Source organism: Gekko japonicus, unplaced genomic scaffold (genome assembly GCF_001447785.1).
Source record: "Gekko japonicus isolate JY-2015 unplaced genomic scaffold, Gekko_japonicus_V1.1 scaffold796, whole genome shotgun sequence".
NCBI classification, from domain to species: domain Eukaryota; kingdom Metazoa; phylum Chordata; class Lepidosauria; order Squamata; family Gekkonidae; genus Gekko; species Gekko japonicus.
The window spans coordinates 765532-785382 of NW_015165854.1; the positions used below are offsets into that span (position 1 = coordinate 765532).

General features: G+C 49.1%; 1 protein-coding gene across 1 annotated transcript in view; it reads right to left on the reverse strand.

The window, feature by feature from the left end:
- The window catches only part of LRRC49 (leucine rich repeat containing 49), a gene marked incomplete at its 5' end in the record, with an annotated part of 48465 nt that overhangs the window by 22856 nt on the left and 5758 nt on the right, over positions 1–19851 (reverse strand). The window contains 2 exons of the mRNA XM_015411126.1: positions 4562–4608; positions 5622–5796. Of these exons, the coding sequence (XP_015266612.1) occupies positions 4562–4608; positions 5622–5796 (222 nt within the window). The remainder of the gene's footprint in view (positions 1–4561; positions 4609–5621; positions 5797–19851) is intronic.

The window sequence follows — 19851 nt, forward strand, 5'->3', positions numbered from 1 at the left end:
CCCCCCCACCCCCCCCCCCCCCGGGTACGTAACGACGCGCCGTTTGCTATGAAATCAAACGTTTAGAGAGGTTCTCCAACACAAATATTTTATGAAACGGGCTACTAGGCTAATTTTGATTTATCCGTCCCTCCTGAACATTTATCAGGAGGCTTCTAAAAGCATAACATTTGTTATAAATAGAACGCTTTCGGGAGAAACAGGACCCAGCTTTTGAGCCGAGAGAGGCAATTAGGATATTTGGAAGGATTATTCTTAAGTCTCCTCCGTTCTGTGGAATGGGGAACGGAGAAGTGACTCTCCCCGAGCGACCCACTCACTTCCAAGTCAGATTTCTGAAGGCTTCTTCAGAGGAGAGCTTCTTGCACGGGAAGTAAGCCCGACTAGCAGAATGGATCCGTGGGCCCCAACCCAGGTACGGAGGCAGAGTGGTCAAGGGCATGCTCTGCATGCAGAAGCCTCAGCTTCTAATCTTTGACATCTCAAGGCAACGTGGACAAAAACTGTGTACGTCTTTCCCTTTATATCTCCGCAACAAAAAGGGCTAGCGACAGGCCCGTAGCCAGGATTTGGTGGCTTGTGGGGCAAAAAAAAATTCTGGTGGGGCTGAAGTTCTCAGGGCAGAAAGAAAAGCCATTGAGCCAACAGAAAGCTGTTACCAGGATAGATCTCTAAACTGCAAGCGGTCGACCATTCTAGATGACAGTTCTGCAAGTTAATCAACTCTGCCAGCCTAAGGAACAGTTCTGAGAACAGATGGGGGTGATGACTTCTATAGTCATGAAAGCTAACACTTAGGCAGAAAAACTCTCTTAAAGGAGACTAATTTCTTGACAGAGTTAGAAGATATCCTAGAGGTCACCTACTCCAACCCCCTGTCTCAGTGCGGGAATTAGTCAACTACAGCACCCCACTCTGCTTAAAGGAGTGCACGCCTTTTAAAAAGATTTAAATGACTGAAAAAAAGCATGTACAGGAGACATTCTTGTGGGGCTGTGCCTCTAAGAAAGGGAATGGGCCCCCCAAAAGCCCCATCATAGCCGCGGGCCTGACTGGCAACTCTTTGAAAAACAAAAGCCAAAAATTCAAAGGAACTAACAGATCGTTACAAGTTTATTGCACTACAGAGCAACACTGATTAAAAAACATCAAAAGAGTTCTGACTGACAAACGCTTATGCTGAAATAAATGTTGCTAAACTTCAGACTTTTGGACTGAACGACTTTCCTTGGTTACCTGGTTTATGCAGATTCAACAAACCCCCCGAGGGAAAGGAAGCGCGGCTGTACGAGATACACACAGGAACTGGCGCGCAAAAACAGGGGAAGCCAAGTGATGAAGACAGACCCAAGAGAGGAACCTTTTCGGTCTTCGGACCCCTTCAAGTTATACCCAAGAAAAACAAAGTGAGATATCAAAGGGCTAATAAATAGTGCAAGAGGGCTTGGGGGGCGGGTAGAGAGTCGCCTTCCACTGACGGGGTCAGAGGTGCCCCCTTCCGGACAGATCCTACCGAGAGCTGCACTTTGGGGGTACGCGCCCGCCTCCGGACCCTTGAAAGAGCCGCTCTGAAAGCTGCGTTCGTTGATATTTTAAAACCATGAACTCTGGAAGCCGAGAGCACACAGGTGTTCTCATGAGAAAGAGCGACCGCGGGGTCTGTCTGTCTCTCTCTCTCGAGTTTCCCCTCTTGTTGAAGGATGTCTTTCATCGGGCCCTGCGGCCGCCTTTAATCATTTCAGCTGAGGTCCGTGTGAGAACTGGGGGGAAAGAATCGAAGACTACATCTGGCGCTCTGTCGTGCCCGTGGCTCCCCCTGGTGGAGGACGTGGGCACGGATTCGATCGCTGGTGCTGCCCAGATCGCATCAGGGCTACAGACGTCTCAATTCGGACTTGCCGCCGGAAAAGGGGGAAAGCGATGAACATAAGGACATAAGAGAAGCCAATGTTGGATCAGGCCAATGGCCCATCCAATCCAACACTCTGTGTCACACAGTGGCCAAAACCCAGGGGCCACCAGGAGGTCCACCAGGAGGTCCATGTTATTCCTAACAAAAAATGGTAATAAGAACCAAAAAATCACTTGTGCCGAAATTGTCCTGCGGCTACAGAGGGGAAAGGCCAAGGAGTCAGCAGCCGCTGGCCTGAAAAGTCAGAGTTGCTAGGAAGCCGTGCTCTTTTCTCTCTGAGTAAGACTTTTATTTTATAGGAGGATAGGTGTCTCCAATTTGAGAGCCAGTCTGGTGTAGTGGTTAAGAGTGCGGACTCTAATTCGGGAGAAACGGGTTTGAGGCCCCACGCCTCCACATGCAGCCAGCTGGGTGACCTTGGGTCAGTCACAAGTTCTCTCAGAGCTGTTCTCCAGAGAGCAGTTCTCGGAGGAGCTCTCGCAGCCCCGCCTAGCAGTCACGGGGTGTCTGTTGTGGGGAGGGGAAGGGGAAGGGGAAAAGGAGATTGTAAGCTGCTCTGAGACTCCGAGTGAAGGGTGGGGTATAAATCATCCTTCTCCTCTTCCTCCTCCTTCTTCTTCTTGAAGGGACCACGAGCTGATGGGAGATTGTTGTGGGGAGGGGAGGGAAATTGTAAGCCATTCTGAGACTCTGAGTGAAGGGTGGGGTACAAATCCAATCTCTTCTTCTGCTGCTGCTTCTTCAAGGATATGCAGTTCCCAGACCACTCAAGGCCCTGACGGTCAACACCGGAATCTTGAACCTGACTCGGTATTTCGCTGGGACCTGACTCGGTATTCCACTCAGTATTCCCCTAGTGACCTATCACCTGTCCATCTGTTCAAACCTTCAGGTCCATCACAGCCTTACCGGGGCGCCAAGTCGCCCCCTCTCTCGGCCTCAGCAAAAAGAGAGGTACACGACTACAGCTGTGAACGGCGGGGTAAGGACGCCCGATCAGACTGGGCATTCCCCGTGGGATTTCTGACCTGGAGAGGGGTGCACATCTTTCAACGAGAGGTTTCCACACCACAGACCGAACCACTTTGCAAGGTCCAGTCCGGTAACACCTCGGAGGCCAACATGAGCTTACGAGATTATCTGACGGAGGGAGCTTTGATTCTCGAAGGACCGGACCCCGAAAATCTCATTGGTTTCTAAGGTGCAACTGGACTCGAACCCGGCTCTTCTACTGCAGATCAACACAGCTGTCTTCTATTATTGTCACACTCGGGGTCCGCCCCAGGTCTAGAAACCCCGGTAGCCGTGTTGAAGTATGGGGAGAGGAAACGAGCGCCTCAGATTGGGAAGGTCTGGGGTTACGTCACCCCAGCTTCCTTCCCCGGACAGACCTCCGTTCTCTCTGAGTGGCTTCTGAGATCAATCCTCCATTCCTCCCCGGCACTCGTCAGTCTCCTCCTTTTTATAGCCCAGCGTCACCCCTTGGTGACACCCCCTTCTGGCTATTACTAATTCTATAGGCTGTGTCACCTGCCCATCACCGTGCTCCTATCCCAGTGACCTTCCTCTTCCTTAGGCCCGCCTTCCTGTATAACTAGTGCTGTGTGGGTGAGGGAGTGCCTACTTCCTGCTTGTGCAACGGGGCTAATGACGGCGTCCTCGGCACCAGTACTCCTCGGGGGTAAGGCTGGAACAAGCCAACTGTCCCATTCTCTCAACCGCGCCCTCCCCCCTTCACGTCTCAGGTCGTCCCCATTGCGTTCCTTGCCAGTCCGTTCCCCCATCTTCTGTCTGTCCGGGTGTCCCCTGCCCCGCGGTGGGTGTTGAGGGAGGGGATTGGGGTCTCGGGAGGTGCCCAGCCCACCATTCTTCCCGGGGAGTAGTGGGGAGCTCGGCGTGGGTGGTGTTGTTGTTGTTGTTGTTATTATATTTGTACCCCGCCCTCCCTGCCGAAGCAGGCTCGGTGCAGCTTACAAGGCCATTTGGCATCACAAAAAAACATAAAACCATCTGAATATGGCACACGATACAGTTAAAAACAATTAAAACAGACTAAAACAGAAGACGCAACGTTCGGCAACATGGAGTGGAAATCCACTAGTATCTGACGGAAGCAGCTCTGACTCTCAAAGTCATACCCCCCAAAAAATCTTGTGGGTCTCTAAGGCGCTGCTGGGACTCAAACCTGGCTCTTCTACCACGGGCAGACACGGTTACCCTCTGAAACTATCTTACAAGAGTGTCTGACCAAGGGAGTTTTGATTCTCGAGAAGCTCACACCCCAAAAACCTCATTGGTCCATAATGTGCTACTGGATTCGAACCTGGCTCTACTACCGCAGACTGACACAGTTCCCCACCACAGACCCTCTCCTTCCTTTATCAAGAGAGCTGCTGCTGGAGAAACGGAAGTCCGAGACCCGCAGAACCGGCTGCTCGGTTCTTGCTCCGCGTCCCAGGACTGACGATCAAGGCACCAAGGGTTCCGGGCGCAGGAGCCTGCCGCGGTCCTAATTAATGCCAGAGAACAATAAAGCGTGCTCAACGAAAAAACCATTCCGACTTTGATCTGGACGGACGGCACCCTTGCGTAGGAAAAGAGTGGGTGGATGTTGGTGAAATTTCTCCTTTCGGAGCAGGAGACTCGGGGGTCTGTCTTTGTGAAGAAGCCTTGGGCGAATCGTGGCTTTTCGTAAGCTAGCTCGCGTGTCAGAAGAATACTGGAGGAGCCTACATTAGTTCGTCCACCAGACTCCAGTGAATTCTGAAACCCTCCATGGGACTATTGAAATGCTGAAGACTGTGCTCTATGTTATGAGAGTTCTGGTGTATGAGTTGGTAAGAGATCGGGCGTGGTCCCGGATTCCTTAAAATATCAGTGTACTTTGCACGTACAGCGTGGCTTCCTCTATCTAATTTCATCACAGTTGTTTGGATTGTACTGGACTGTGTCCTCTATGTGATATTTCGATATATTTGATTAGAGTTTGGATCCTTTTTTTGGTTGAGCACAGTTTATTGTTCCTTGGCATCCTTTCTCTGGATTTGTTTGACTGCAGTCCTGATGAACAGCCATGCTGCAAACCCGGAAAAGAGTTCAGAGGACGGCACGGGGCTGAACAAAACGCTCTGTGTCTGTTTAAGAAAAGTTTGAACGCCCGGACTTAAGATGGAAGAAGTAAATGTAACAAAAAAGACACTGTTGTGGTACCTGATTAGTACTGCCAGAATGACTTATGCACAATCTTGGAAGCAGGATAGAATACCAGAAAAATAGGAATGGATACAGAAAGTGATACACATGGCTGAAATGGACAAATTAACGAAGAAACTTAACAATAAAGAAGATCAAGAATTTTTTTGAAGAATGGAAAGACTTTAAAGAATATCTGGGAAAAAACTGGGATGTAAAACATAATTTACTTTGCGTTGATAATTATTAAGGGCTGAAATATATAAAGGTTTGGAATGTTTAGATTAAGATACTGCTACCTAGAAATTTAAGAGGATAAGGGGAAAGGGAAAATAGAAATATAAATGAGAAAGGGGGGAAAAGGGGGAAGAGCATTCCGGGAAGCCACCAAAGGGGGGGGGGGAGTGAATAGAAAGGGATATGTGATAATAGAAATGTAATGTAATGTTGAATGTGTTGTTATACCCCAAATAAAAGTTTTGACATAAAAAAGAAAAGTTTTAACGCCCGGCGAGACGACGTCCCGAGAGGACGCTTTCCTTACTGTGATTTTCTTCATGTCTAGCTGCCGCAGCTGCATCATATGATGGAGAACGGTGGGCTTGTACCATGTCTCCTGGGCTATTGGGTTGCCATCCAGGGTGACGTCGGAAAGGGACGAGGAGTCGGCCAGGCACACGATGTCATCGAAACTGCACAGGATCCAAAAGGAAAGCGACACGGTCATTGAGCATCTGCACCAGCTTCTCGGCCTACTACTGCAAAACTAATCAACAGCAACAAAAAAACCCTGCAGTGCAACACGAGAGCCAGTAAGATACAGTGGTTCAGACTGTCGGACTAGTATCTGGGAGGCCCGGGTTCGAATCCCTACTTGTGCCATGGAAGCTCGCTGGGTGACCTTGGGCCAGTCACACTCTCCCAAGCCTAACCTACCTCCCAGGGGGTGTTGTGAGGATAAAATGGAGGAGAGGAGAGTCACACTGTCTCAGCCTAAGCTGCCCTCATGGGGTTGTTGTGAGGATAAAATGGAGAATTGGAGAATGGCGTCTGCTGCTTTTGGTCCCTCTAAGCCAGGGGTGCTGAACTCATTTGTTATGAGGGTTGGATCCGATGTAAATGAGACCTTGTCGGGCCGGGCCACGTGTGTCATAAAATTTAATACCAGGTAGCAGAGATATAAACTTTATAAAGGACACAAACACAAAGGGTTTTTTAAAACTTAAAATAAAAACAAGCTTAAAACATCAGCACTCTTGCAATATTTTGTTTATTTACCAGTGTCTGATAACTAACACCTCTTGCTCTGAATTATTCCATCAAAATGCCTGTGCTGTTGCAATCTTGAGTATGCTGTTCGGGTGTGTTATTTGTAAGCTGCAAACCTACGATCATGCTGCAGCAGCAGAACTGGAAGAAGAAGCAGAAGACAGCCAGTTCCACTGCGGGCCTGAAAGAAACCCTCCGGGGGCCTAATCCGGCCCCCGGGCCGGGGGCCTAATCCGGCTCCCGGGCCACAACGTTTGACACCCCTGCTCTGAGCTGTGCACATAAACGGCCGTTCATTAACACAGGAAGCCCCGCACAGCGGCAACCTGGAGCCACGCAGGATCTTGCACTATCCACTGCCCATTTTAAGATTACAGGAGTTGTATTCTGCTCAGGACATGAACTGCTCTGCTCAGTAGGGGGAGGGAGAAATTGAACACTGGCGGCCTCCCATACAAATAACTGAGTAGGGCTGGTGCTGTTTAGGTTTCAGGATCTGACGAAATCGGGCTAGCCTGGGCCATCTTGGTCAACCCATACATCATCCAACATATTTAATGCAACCTTTAGGCCAAGGGGGGGGGGAGTAGAAGATGACCTGTGCAGTGGGATCCTAAAGTAATCAGATTTCGAAAAGAAACTAAAAAAATGCAAAATGCAGACCGAGCAGCTGAACCTTTGCTTGGTGTCTCGGGACGGCCTCCTGCACGCCACTCGCGCAACCGGCTGGACCGCTCTGGTGCTGCTCGGCTGTCCGCTCTCCGGCCCTTTGACCCTTTCCAAGTTTACGAACGCTGCAGGACAGCTCCATGCATGTTCAGAGCTCTGACTGCCACGCCTGGCCGGGAAAGGGACCCTGCCCTTTACTGAGACTACTTCCCTTTGCTATAGAGCAGCGGACCCCTACGTGGCGCCCACAGGGGGTCCCCAACATGGTGCCCACCAAGGTGCCTTCTGATACTTTTCCTGGTGCCTACTAAGCGATTTTAGAAAATGTCCAGCTCATGTCAAGGGGATTAGCCCAGTCTGATGCCTGCAAAATTAAGACAGCTACTGCCCACGTGTGGTTCTTTACACAGCTTGGTGTAGTGGTTAAGAGTGCGGACTCGAATCTGGGAGAATCAGGTTTGATTCCCCACTCCTCCACATGCAGCTGCTGGTGTGACCTGGGGTCAGTCACAAGTCCTCTCAGAGCTGTTCTCTCGAGGGCAGTTCTGGAAAGAGCTCTCTCAGCCACACCTGCCTCACAGGGTGTCTGTTGTGGGGAGGGGAAGGGAAAGGAGATTGTGAGCCGCTCTCCGACTCTGTATATTTATTTTGTGTGTATGTAAAAGAAAAGAGTTTTAAATAACTTCTTTGTCTTAAGAGACAAATCACTAAACAAAGCTTCTGCCGGAAACGTTGGAGAGCTACTATCAGGCCAACATGAAACCTCACTCTCTGACATTTTGAGGTTGGCTCCGCCCCTCGTGGCGGCCATTTTGCAGTTATGCCCGCCATGTGTCAGAATTCCGAAGGTGCCTCCAGGCTCAGAAAGGGCTCGGGAGCGCTGTCAGAGGGTAGCCTTGTTGTTCCGCAATACAGCAGACAGATACAAGCTCAGTAGCACCTTTAGAGATCAACAAGGTGTTCGGGGTGTGAGTTTCCAAAAGTCAGATCTCTCTTCCTCAGATACAAGGGGAGCTCAGACTCTCAGAAGCTTATACCTCAAAAAAAAATCTTGTTGGTCTCTAAGGAGCTACTGGAGCCGAATCTGGCTGTTGCCTTAGTTACGTTTAGAACAGCATGAAGAGATTGTGGCTGAGAAACTGGAATCCAGGCTCTTGGGAACACGGCCACTCCTGCCGAGATGCCCTCGTGCCATGCTCAGTGCGCATCCTGAACGCGTTCCGCCCCAACGGCCCTCTCGAGACATGCCCCACTGCGGAGCATCTGTCCCTTCCGCTTCCCATCAAATGCAAAAAACAGCAAAACTGGCAGGCCTTCTCCTAACGCTCCGGTGGAACATGCACAGCGACCGCTGCAGACGCCATCCAAACGGCAGTTGGCCCTGTCGAGCCGTTAGCGTTAGTCTTGTGTTAAGTACAATAAACGTGTGCAACCGCATGTCGTCATCCGAGTCCTCCATGCGGCGAACCCAGTCCTTTGCAGGAGGAATGACCAAGAACAGGAAGGAAGTAAAGAAAGATGAGAAATTATAAGGAAAGCAGGAAGGAAGGAAGGAAAGAAAGAAGAGGACAGAGGACAGGAAAGAGGAAGGTAGAGAGAGAGTGAGGAAAACGGCAAAACAGAATGGCACTGATATTTCAGTGGCTCCTGATGGCACTGGTATTTCTAGCCACTGTGTGACACAGAGTGTTGGACTGGATGGGCCTTTGGCCTGATCCAACATTGGTGTCTCTTATATTCTTATGTTCTAGGAAGGAAGGGAGGGAGGGAGGGAGGGAGGGAGGGGAGTTTAAAAGATGTCAGGGCCCCTGTGGTGAGGGAACAAAAAACTCTAAATGTTCTCATGTATTGGTGGAGGGGGGTCACTCAGCCCCCCAGAGGTCTAAACACACCAAAAACTTTTAAAGAAATTAAAAGAAATGCAAACTTTTCATATTAAAAGAAGAGGCTACAACACAGAATGAGCAAGAGGGAGGTATACGTAAATTACTTGTCACCAGGGATATCACAGGCATCAACCAATCGGTGCCTATTTAATTTGTACTTTAATTTGCACTGCAACGGATAACCTAACTGGGGAGGTGGGGGGGGATTCCTCCCCCTGGCACCAAAATATTACTCCTTTAATGCTGGCGTAACACAAATTCTCCTAACAGACAGACAGCCGGAGGAACCAAATTAAGGCATTTAAGATAGTTCCAACTAAGTAGGAAGCGCACGCTCAGTTTTATAGTCTTCAAGCACACACTTAATTTTATAGTCTTCATTAGGTCTGATTGAACCTTTTAAATATAGGAACGGATGTAGCTCAACATTTAACTCTTTAGGAGGCATCAGCCGGAAATTCCCACCCAGCCGAGATAACTAGAACTTCTGCTTGATCTTCTATTATGTTAGACTAAATTCTACTGAGAAATAAAATATTAATCATTAATGGACTAATACTTTCGAACTTCAAAGCTGAGGGTTGATTATTTCAGAATTAAATGCCTGGAGCCCTATCCTCTGCTGGGGGAGATCTCTAGACATTTATTTATTCATTAAATTTCTGGGTCGCCCAGTAATTGAGTACACAAGACTCCGGGCGATTTACAATAGATTAAAACAACACAAAATTACAGATTAAATCCAACAATCAAGAAGAAGAAGAAGAAGAGGAAGAGGAAGAGGAGGAGAAGAGGAGGAGAAGGAGGAGGAGGAGATTGGATTTATACCCCATCCATTACCTGAAGGAGTCTCAGAGCGGCTTACAAACTCCTTTCCCTTCCCCTCTACACAACAGACACCCTGTGAGGTGGGCGGGGCTGAGAGAGCTCTGACAGAAACTGCTCTTTTTCAAGATCAGCTCTGACGAAACTATGGCTTGTGCAAGGTCATCCAGCCAGGTGCAAGCGGAGGAGTGGGGAATCAAACCCAGTTCTCCCAGGTTAGAGTCCGCGCACTTAACCACTACACCAAACTATTCTTTTTTAACAATCTCTGGGTGGCGTCCATAATTTAATCCAAAACCTACTCTGGCCTGTTTTTCTATCTCATGGGTCAGTTAAGGAGGAGGCCAAAGTGGGCAGAATGGAAGAAAAGAGGGTGCCAGCCAGTGTTCCCTCTAAGCTGAATTAGTGTGAGCTATCTCTCAGTTTTTAGCCTCCGGCTCACACATTTTTGTCGTAGCTTAGGAAGGATGGCTCCAGAGCAAACTACTTTATGCAGCAGCCAGATTGCTCATGCACAACTTTTATGCCAGTCGCTCACAAAGTAGGATTTTTGCTCACAAGACTCCACAGCTTAGAGGGAGCGTCGGTGCCAGCTATGATGGGAAAACGTTGCTGTCCTCAACCAAAAGCGTGGCAGAATATCTCTGCCTTACAGGCCCTGCGGAACTGCATTAAATCCTGCAGGGCCCTGACGGAAGTTGGAGCCAGGGCCGAGAAAGCCCTGGTTCTGGTCGAGGACAGGCAGATATCTTTAGGGCCGGGGATCACCGATGCTAAAGGCATTGATAGAGTGGGGGGGGGGGGGGACATCTTTTTCAAAGAGAGCGAGAAACCCTTTCTTATCATTTTTCCAGCCTTTTTCAACCCAGGCAGAACCGTACTTAAGAGTCCTGAGTGCTGCAGTGTAGCCCATAGCAGCTATATAGAAAACATTGTCCCTTTTCAATGAATAATTAAAAAATGTATAGTTTTCAGTGCCAGTGTGCGAGAGCAGGAGATTTTGGAGATTTCCAGTTCAAAGCTATAGTGTTTCTAGCAGCATATAGCAAAAGGAAAACTTGTTTCCCAAAGAGTTAAATGCCTCGGGAGGTGGCGGATGTTCTTTCGCTGGATGTTCTCAAGCGGAGGCTGGACGACCATCTTTGGGTATGTTGTACGTATATAGGGCTATCTTTTGGCTATGCTCCTGCAGAGTGCAGGGGGTTGGACTAGATGACCTGCAAGGTCCCTTCCAACTCTAACATTCTATGATCCTGTGATTGTTCTTTTATGGAATAGGAACTGACTAATATATGCGGTGGCTCAAGTGGTTAAGACGCTGAACTGCAGGCTGTGGAAGGTCGGTAGTTCAGCAGTTTGAGGCCCGAGTTGCCACATGACGGAGTGAGCTCCCGTCTCTAGTTCCAGCTCCTGCCAACCTAGCAGTTCGAAAGCAAGAAATTGCAAGTAGATAAATAGGGACCACTTCGGTGGGAAGGGAACAGCGTTCCGTGCGCCTTGGTGTTTAGTCATGCTGGCCACATGACCACGGAGAAGTCTTCGGACAGCGCTGGCTCTTCGGCTTTGAAACGGAGATGAGCACTGCAACCCTAGAGTCGGACTCGACTGGCTTTCGAGCAAGGGAACCTTTACCTTTACCTTTAATATATTACTGCACATACGTGATATTGTTAACAGCATGTATTTTGATATCTGAAAGTATCGTGAACTCTTTGAAAATAGTAAGAAATGTGTAGACTGATGCTTGTTAAAAACGAATAAACTATTAATTATAAAAAATAAAAAATAAAAATGTATCACACGTTTCCCCCCCCCCCCCTCTTTTTCATATAGGGGCCCAATTATAACCAATATATATAAAACATAACCATAACCCAATTAACTATGGCCATGCCGCTGCAGTTTTTGACACCTGGCCCATATGCGTTTTAGATGCGTCTTGTGCTTCATTACAGATGACGTGGCATTATGGACGGCTGCTGACTGTGATTATTGTTGACGGCCTTCAACTCTTTCAAGGAAAGGCTGTCTGTAAATATAGTTTTAAGTCATAACCGATCATCTGAGCAGCAGGCACAGAACTGATCGGGTTGGACAGGGCTGGATGAACCAATGTCATCAAACGCCTGGGGGCGTCCCCTCCTCCCTGAGACCCACCTGGCCAAAACATTTCTCTTTAACTCAGGCTTTCAACTAAGGAGATCAATCCTCTTCCAGGTCTTTTATGGTCTGCTCCGACCCTGAGGGCTGTTTCAGTAGCAAAGCTTTAGACTACTCTTTATGCTGCATGTTCTTATTGACCTATATTTTTTAATTTACTTACGTGGGTTTTTTTTTACTTTTGTATTTACTTGTGTGGGGTTTTTTTACTTTTGTATTTACTTGTGTGGGGTTTTTTTACTTTTGTATTTACTTGTGTGGGGTTTTTTTACTTTTGTATTTACTTGTGTGGGGTTTTTTTACCTTTGTATTCACTTGTGTGGGGTTTTTTAACTTTTGTATTTACTTGTGTGGGGTTTTTTTACTTTTGTATTTACTTGTGTGGGTTTTTTACTTTTGTATTTACTTGTTGATCCTGTTTTAATTGTGAGCAGCCTCATGGAGGTTCTGAAGAGGCGGCACATAAGAGGAGGAGGAGGAGGAGATTGGGTTTATACCCCACCCTTCACTACCCAAAGGAGTCTCAGAGCGGCTTACAATCTCCTTTTCCCTGCCCCTCCCCACAACAGGGGTGAGTGAGCTCTTTTGAAGACTGCCCTTGAGAGAACAGCTCTGAGAGAACTTGTGACTGGCCCAAGGTCACACCAGCAGCTGCATGTGGAGGAGTGGGGAATCTCCCAGATTAGACTCCGCGCTCCTAACCACTGCACCGAACTGGCTCTCAGAGGCTCAAACGCCTGTGGTGCTGTTGCGAGGTCACCTCTCTAAGGGACATCTACTCTGGCATCCTTCTGAAATTCTCCATCCCTTAGAGCAGGGGTCCCCCAACATGGCGCCCGCTGACACCTTCCCCAGCACCAATCAGGTGCTTTCAGAAAGTGGGCAGAGCTAGAGGGGCCTTTGGCCAGCAGGGCTTCTGATGGGCTGTGCAGATTAAAAGGCATTCTGCTAAACAGGTCTTCTGGCAGGGGGTTGGACTAGATGACTTCCAAAGTCCCTTCCGACTCTAACGTTCTATGATTCTAAATGCTGAAAGAGTACTATTAGAGTTACACATCATATTCACAATTTGTGGTTGGCTCCGCCTCCTGCAGCGGCCACTTAGTGACTGTGTCCCACCACCACACTGCGTCAGAATTCCAAAGCTGCCTGCGGGCTCTCGTGCAAATGGTGACACAGATCCCACACGAGCAGACGTTGGCCTTGCCTTCCCTGCATACAGTGACGGCCCCAGGATTTTTCGCCCACTAGGCATGGATACATTCTGGTGCCCCACCCATGCGGGGCGGGGGCAGGTGCTGGAGCCGCAGCGGGCGGGCCGAGGCGAGCTGCAAATGCGTGCGGGGGGCCCAGGATCGCTCGAGGGGAAGGGGAGGGGGCCTGTGCCAGGCTGCAAAAGGAGCTCCAAAGAGACCGCGGGGGCAGCAGAGGGCGAGCGGCACTTTCCCGTCATCCCGGGCTGTTCCCCGCGTCTGTCCCCCCCTCCCGCCTCCTTCTCTTTCTGTCTGGGGGGGGCTGCAAAGAGGGGAGTCTCTTGCTGGGGAGGGAGCAAAAAGCCGGCAAGGGGGGCTTCCTGTGGGGGGCGAGTAGGGGACGAGGCCGGCCAGAATGGCGCCATCGTCGAGCCCTCGCCCTAGGCAACCGTCTAAAATTTAACAATAACGGGCCGGCCCCGCCTGCATAGCATTCTAGCAAGCACCGGTCCTCCCCCTAAGCATTAAGATGGTTTTCCCCACCGGAAGAGCTCCTTGGGATCCAAACCAGCGTTTCCAGGAATGGAAGGAGTTCTGGGACAGTCCGGATGGGGGGAACACAGGAAAGGAAGCTGTTACCTATAGGTGGGTCACACTTGGGTGTCAGGAACAGAGGAGGGCAACCGAGATGATTAGGGGATTGAAGCGCCTTCCCTATGAGGAAAAGCTAAAGAGTCTGCGACTTTTCAGGATACAAAAGAGGCGACTAAGGGTCTACATTATAGAGGTTTATGAAATTATGCTTGGGGTGGAAAGAGTTGACAAAGAGATGTTTTTCTCCCTCTCCCAAAAGACTGAACTTGAGGGCATCCAATGAAGCTGATGGGCAGTAGGTTCAGGATGGACAAATCGAAATACTACTTTACCCAGAGAGTGATTAAAATTTGGAATTCGTTGCCAGGGGATGTTGTGATGGCCACAGGAATAATCAGCTTTCAAAGGGGATTAGATAGATTCATGGAAGATAAGTCTATCCATGGCTACTAGCCATGGCAATGGCTGAGAGGAACCGCCACATTCAGAGGCACTAATCCACTGAATCCCAGAGCCAGGAAGAAACATCAGAGGAAGGTCTTGGCCTCTCTGCCCTGTTGTTGGACTTCCAGAGGAACTGCTTGGCCACTGTGTGAGGCAGGATGCTGGACTAGATGGACCCTTGGTCTGATCCAGCAGGCTCTTCTTATGGTCTTATGATTTAGAAGTCATTTCCCATATCAAATACTATGAAGGTGAACTGGGTGGCCACTGTGTGAGACGGGATGCTGAACTAGATGGACCCTTGGTCTGATCCAGCAGGCTCTTCTTATGGTCTTATGAAGGCCTCTGTGCCTCATTGTTGGCCCTCCAGAGGAACTAGTTGGTCACTGTGTGAGACAGGATACTGGACTAGATGGACCACTCGTCTGATCCAGCAGGGCTTTCTGATGTAATTATGAAGGCATTGGCCTCTGTGCTCTGTTGTTGGCCCTCCAGAGGAACTAGTTGGTCACTGTGTGAGACAGGATGCTGGACTAGATGGACCGCTGGTCTGATCCAGCAAGGTCAGTACTGTCTACTCAGACTGGCAGCGGCTCTCCAGGGTCTCAGGGAGAAGTCTTTCACATCACCTACTGCCTGGTCCTTTTCACTGGAGATGCCAGGGATTGAGCCACTTTGTGACTGTGTCCCACCACCACACTGCGTCAGAATTCCAAAGGTGCCTGCAGGCTCTCGTGCAAATGGTGACACAGACCCCACACGAGCAGAAGTTAACCTGGGACCTTCTGCATGCCAAACAAATACTCTGCTTCTGAGCCAGGCTTTCAGGCTGAGATCTTTCCAAACTCCTACTTACCTGGTCCTTTTAACTGGAGATGCCGGGGATTGAACCTGGTACCTTCTGCATGCCAAGCAGAGGCTCTACCACTGAGCCACAGCCCCTCTTTACAGCTCTCCAGGGTCTCAGGCGGAGGTCTTTCCCATCACCTCCTGCCTAGTCCTTTTAACTGGAGATGCCGGGGACCGTCCAGCTCTCCAGGGTCTCAGGCGGAGGTCTTTCCCATCACCTCCTGCCTGGTCCTTTTAACTGGAGATGCCGGGGATTGAACCTGGGACCTTCAGCATGCCAAGCAGATGCTCTGCCACTGAGCCACAGCCCCTCTTTATAGCTCTCCAGGGTCTCAGGCAGAGGTCTTTCCCATCACCTCCTGCCTGGTCCTTTTAACTGGAGATGCTGGGGATTGAACCTGGGACCTTCAGCATGCCAAGCAGAGGCTCTTCCACTGAGCCATGGCCCCTCCCACAATGAAGCACAAACGATTCCCCAATGAAGTGCAGTCTTTCCATCCTAAGGACAGAGTGGGGAAACCTCTGCAGCATCACTCCAGCTGCTGGGGTTCGTCCTGACGAACATACAAAGAAAACTAAGGACAGTTTCAGCAAGCTGGAATCTGAGAATGATTCAAACTGAACAACAAAAATCTGAAACCACCGAAGGTAGCTAGATGCAAATTAAGGAGGAAAGGTATACATTTAATATTGTAAGTATCTGCTTTGTTCCCCAGGAGGGCTTACAGTCAACCATTACGTAGCATTATGTCCATAGCAACACTCAGCAAGTGGGACACATCCTGTCACAGTTGGAAGTGCAGCCTGCATGTGATATTTCAGTCACAGTTGCCTTTACAGCGTCTCCCCCATCCCCGGATTCTAATGAAATCATTTGCCCATTCCATTTATGCAGCATACAAGGGGAGGGGCTGTGGCTCAGTGGAAGAGCCTCTGCTTTGCATGCAGAAGGTCCCAGGTTCAATTCCCGGTATTCCCAGTTAAAAAAGGACCGGGCAGTAGGTGATGGGAAAGACCTCTGGCTGAGACCCTGGAGAGCTACTGTTGGTCTACAATACTGAACTTGATGGGGAGAGGCCATGGCTCTGTGGAAGAGCATCTGCTCAGCATGCAGAAGGTCCCCGGTTCAATCCCCAGCATCTCCAGTTAAAAGGACCAGGCAGGAGGTGATGTGAAAGACCTCTGCCTGAGACCCTGGAGAGCCGCTGCCAGTCCGAGTAGATGACACTAAGGGGAAGAGGCCGTGGCTCAGTGGAAGAGCTTGTTTGCATGCAGAAGGTCTCAGGTTCAATACCCAGCACCTCCAGCAGTAGGTGATGTGAAAGCCCTCTGCCTGAGACCCTGGAGAGCCACTGTCAGTCTAAGTAGATGATACTGACCTTGACAGACCAAGAGTCTGGTCAAGTATAAGGCAGCTTCATAAAGTATTCATCTGAGCCCCTGCTTAGTGGCAGAGCCTCTGCTTGGCATGCAGAATGTCCCAGGTTCAATCCCCGGCATCTCCAGTTGAAAGGACCAGGCAGGAGGTGTGATGTGAAAGACCTCAGCCTGAGACCCTGGAGAGCCACTGCCAGTCTAAGTAGATGACACTGACCTTGATCGATCGAGGGTCTGATTCAGTATAAGGCAGCTTCATAAAGTATTCATCTGAGCCCCTGCTTAGTGGCAGAGCCTCTGCTTGGCATGCAGAATGTCCCAGGTTCAATCCCCGGCATCTCCAGTTGAAAGGACCAGGCAGGAGGTGTGATGTGAAAGACCTCAGCCTGAGACGCTGGAGAGCCACTGTCAGTCTGCAGTACCAAATCGGATGGGAAGAGCCTCTGTTTTGCATGCACAAGGTCCCAGGTTCAGTCCCCGGCACCTCCAGCAGTGGGTGTTGTGAAAGACCTCTGTCTGAGACCCTGGTTTAAGTAGACAATACCAACCTTCAAGGACTGATGGTCTGATTCAGTATAAGACAGCTTTGTGTGCATGTGTGAGTCAAGGTCGACACTGCCATTGCAACAGCAGTTACACGCCGTTAAATCCTGTCGAGATCAATACAGACCCCTCCCTGCATTGCACACACACTTGCGGCAGACTGCAAGTTCCCAACATCATTTGCAGCACCGAGCTGTTGGTGCAATGCTTAATTGCCTCTCGGCGAGCGTGTTCAATGCACGCTCAAAACTGTGGCGAGATCTGGAAACAACGGAAGGGCGAGCTCCACTCTGAGCAAACAAACCTGTGTGCTACTTTTCAGATGCATAATAAATGCAATGCAATTAAGGAAACAAGGAATAAAGGAACTCGTGTGTATTTCCTTTCCAAATGCTAGCAGCTGCTGCTCGGAAAGGTGAGTTTGCCTCCCGATATCACGGCCCAATTCAGGAGCAGAGCAGACTGCAGTCTTAGGTAACTACAGATGACGTTCAGTGACCTGCACGAACGATAACCCAGAAACTTCAAGCCACGGGGATCTCAGTTTGACTGTCTGACAGTCTGCCACAGACAGAACGGACTGTATGATCTAAAACCCCAATATTAATGTATACAAAAACAAATATGGTCACAGTCCATAGACATGCAAAAATAGAACCACAAGAACTGTACACAGTGCGCTCAATATTTCTTTAACGAAAACCGTAAAGTTATAAATATGAAATGTACAAAAGTGATAATAATACATTCAAATGTGTAAGTTCAGATACATAAAGATAGAAGATGACAACGACAGGATGGTGGTCTCCGGAATGCGATGCCGTTTCAACAAAAGTCTTCTTCTAACGAAGAGTCTATAAGTTGATGTTGTATGAAAAATTGCACTACAATGGAAAAGCTGCCCAATTCACATGGAGTTCAATAGTTTCACCTATTTCATTGCATAAATAATGGAGAAGAACATCTCTCAAACAGAATAAAGCTTATGTGTTGAGAGATGTTCTTCTCCATTACTTTTGTACATTTCATATTTATAACTTTACGGTTTTCGTTAAAGAAATACTGAGCGCACTGTGTACAGTTCTTGTGGTTCTATTTTTGCATGATCTAAAACCCCACCAGAGAGCTCTCGGCAAGAAACCGCACCAGTCCGCAAACTAATTCAAGTGACGCCGAACCTACAGCGATCGAGTTTCCTGCTTCCAAACAGTCAGATTTTAGAGAAGTCCTTTCCCCCTCCCTCGTCAAGTTGCAGCTGACTTATGGTAAAACCCAAGAAGTTTTTCGAGGCAGGAGACATTCAGAGGTGGGTTGCCATTGCCTGCCTCTGCGTAGCAGCCCTGGGCTTCCTTCGTGGTCTCCCATCCAAGTGCTAACTGCGGCTCAGCTTCCGGGAATCTGACGAGATCGGGCTCGCCCGCACCATCCAGGTCAGAGCAAAAGACATACAGGGGGTGTTTGCCATTGCTTGCCTTTGCAGACCACTCCTGGACTTGCTTGCAGGGTTCCCTCTAAGATGAGTTAGTGTGAGCTAGCTCACGGGTTTTTAGCCTCCAGCTCACACATTTTTGTCTCAGCTCAGGAAGGAGGGCTCCAGAGCAATGTTTATTTTTGCATGATCTAAAACCCCACCAGAGAGCTCTCGGCAAGAAACCGCACCAGTCCGCAAACTAATTCAAGTGACGCCGAACCTACAGCGATCGAGTTTCCTGCTTCCAAACAGTCAGGTTTTAGAGAAGTCCTTTCCCCCTCCCTCGTCAAGTTGCAGCTGACTCATGATAAAACCTAGGAGGTTTTTCGAGGCAGGAGACATTCAGAGGTGGGTTGCCATCACCTGCCTCTGCGTAGCAGCCCTGGGCTTCCTTCGTGGTCTCCCATCCAAGTGCTAACTGGGGCTCAGCTTCCGGGAATCCGATGAGATCGGGCTCGCCCGCGCAATCCAGGTCAGGGCAAAAGACATACAGAGAGTGTTTGCCACTGCTTGCCTTTGCAGACCACTCCTGGACTTGCTTGCAGTGTTCCCTCTAAGATGAGTTAGTGTGAGCTAGCTCACGGGTTTTTAGCCTCCAGCTCACACATTTTTGTCTCAGCTCAGGAAGGAGGGCTCCAGAGCAATGTTCCCTCTAAGTCAGTGGTGGCGAACCTATGGCACGGGTGCCAGAGGTAGCACTCAGAGCCCTCTCTGTGGGCACGCGTGCCATCGCCCCAGCCAGGCCCAGACCATCATTAAAGTGTCGAATTCTCTGCCAAATAATTTTAAGTAAATGAAAGCATTTGGGATTGCTTCCCTTACTTTGTTTGGATCATCTTAAATTAATGTATGGGTTGTTTTTTTAAAGTTAAACTTCAGTATTCAGGTTAAATTGCTGTGTTGGCACTTTGCGATAAATAAGTGGGTTTTGGGTCGCAGTTTGGGCACTCGGTCTCTAAAAGGTTCGCCATCACTGCTCTAAGTTATGGGGTCTTGTGAGCAAAAATTCTACTTTCTGAGCTACTGGCATTAAAGTTGTGAGTAAGCGATTTGGCTGCTGCAAAAATTATTTGGCTCTGGAGCCATCCTTCCTGAGCTAAGGCAAAAATTTCTCAGCCAGAGGCTAAAAAACTGCGAGCTAGCTCACACTAACTCAGCTTAGAGGGAACACTGCTCCAGAGTGAACTGATTGATGCAGCAGCCAAAATCGCTCCCTCACAACTTTCATGCCAGGAGCTCACAAAGTAGAATTCTTGCTCACAAGACTCCACAGCTTAGAGGAAGCATCGCTTGCTTGGTGGTCTCCCATTCAAGTATGCAATCCGGGCTGACCCTGCTTAGCTTCCGAGGTCGGATGAGACTGGACTAGCCTGGGCTATCCTACGCACGGAAAAATACTCTGCATTTCAAAGAGGAAGATCTGGGTTTTTTTTAAAAAAAAATATATATTTCTTGATCATTGTCTCT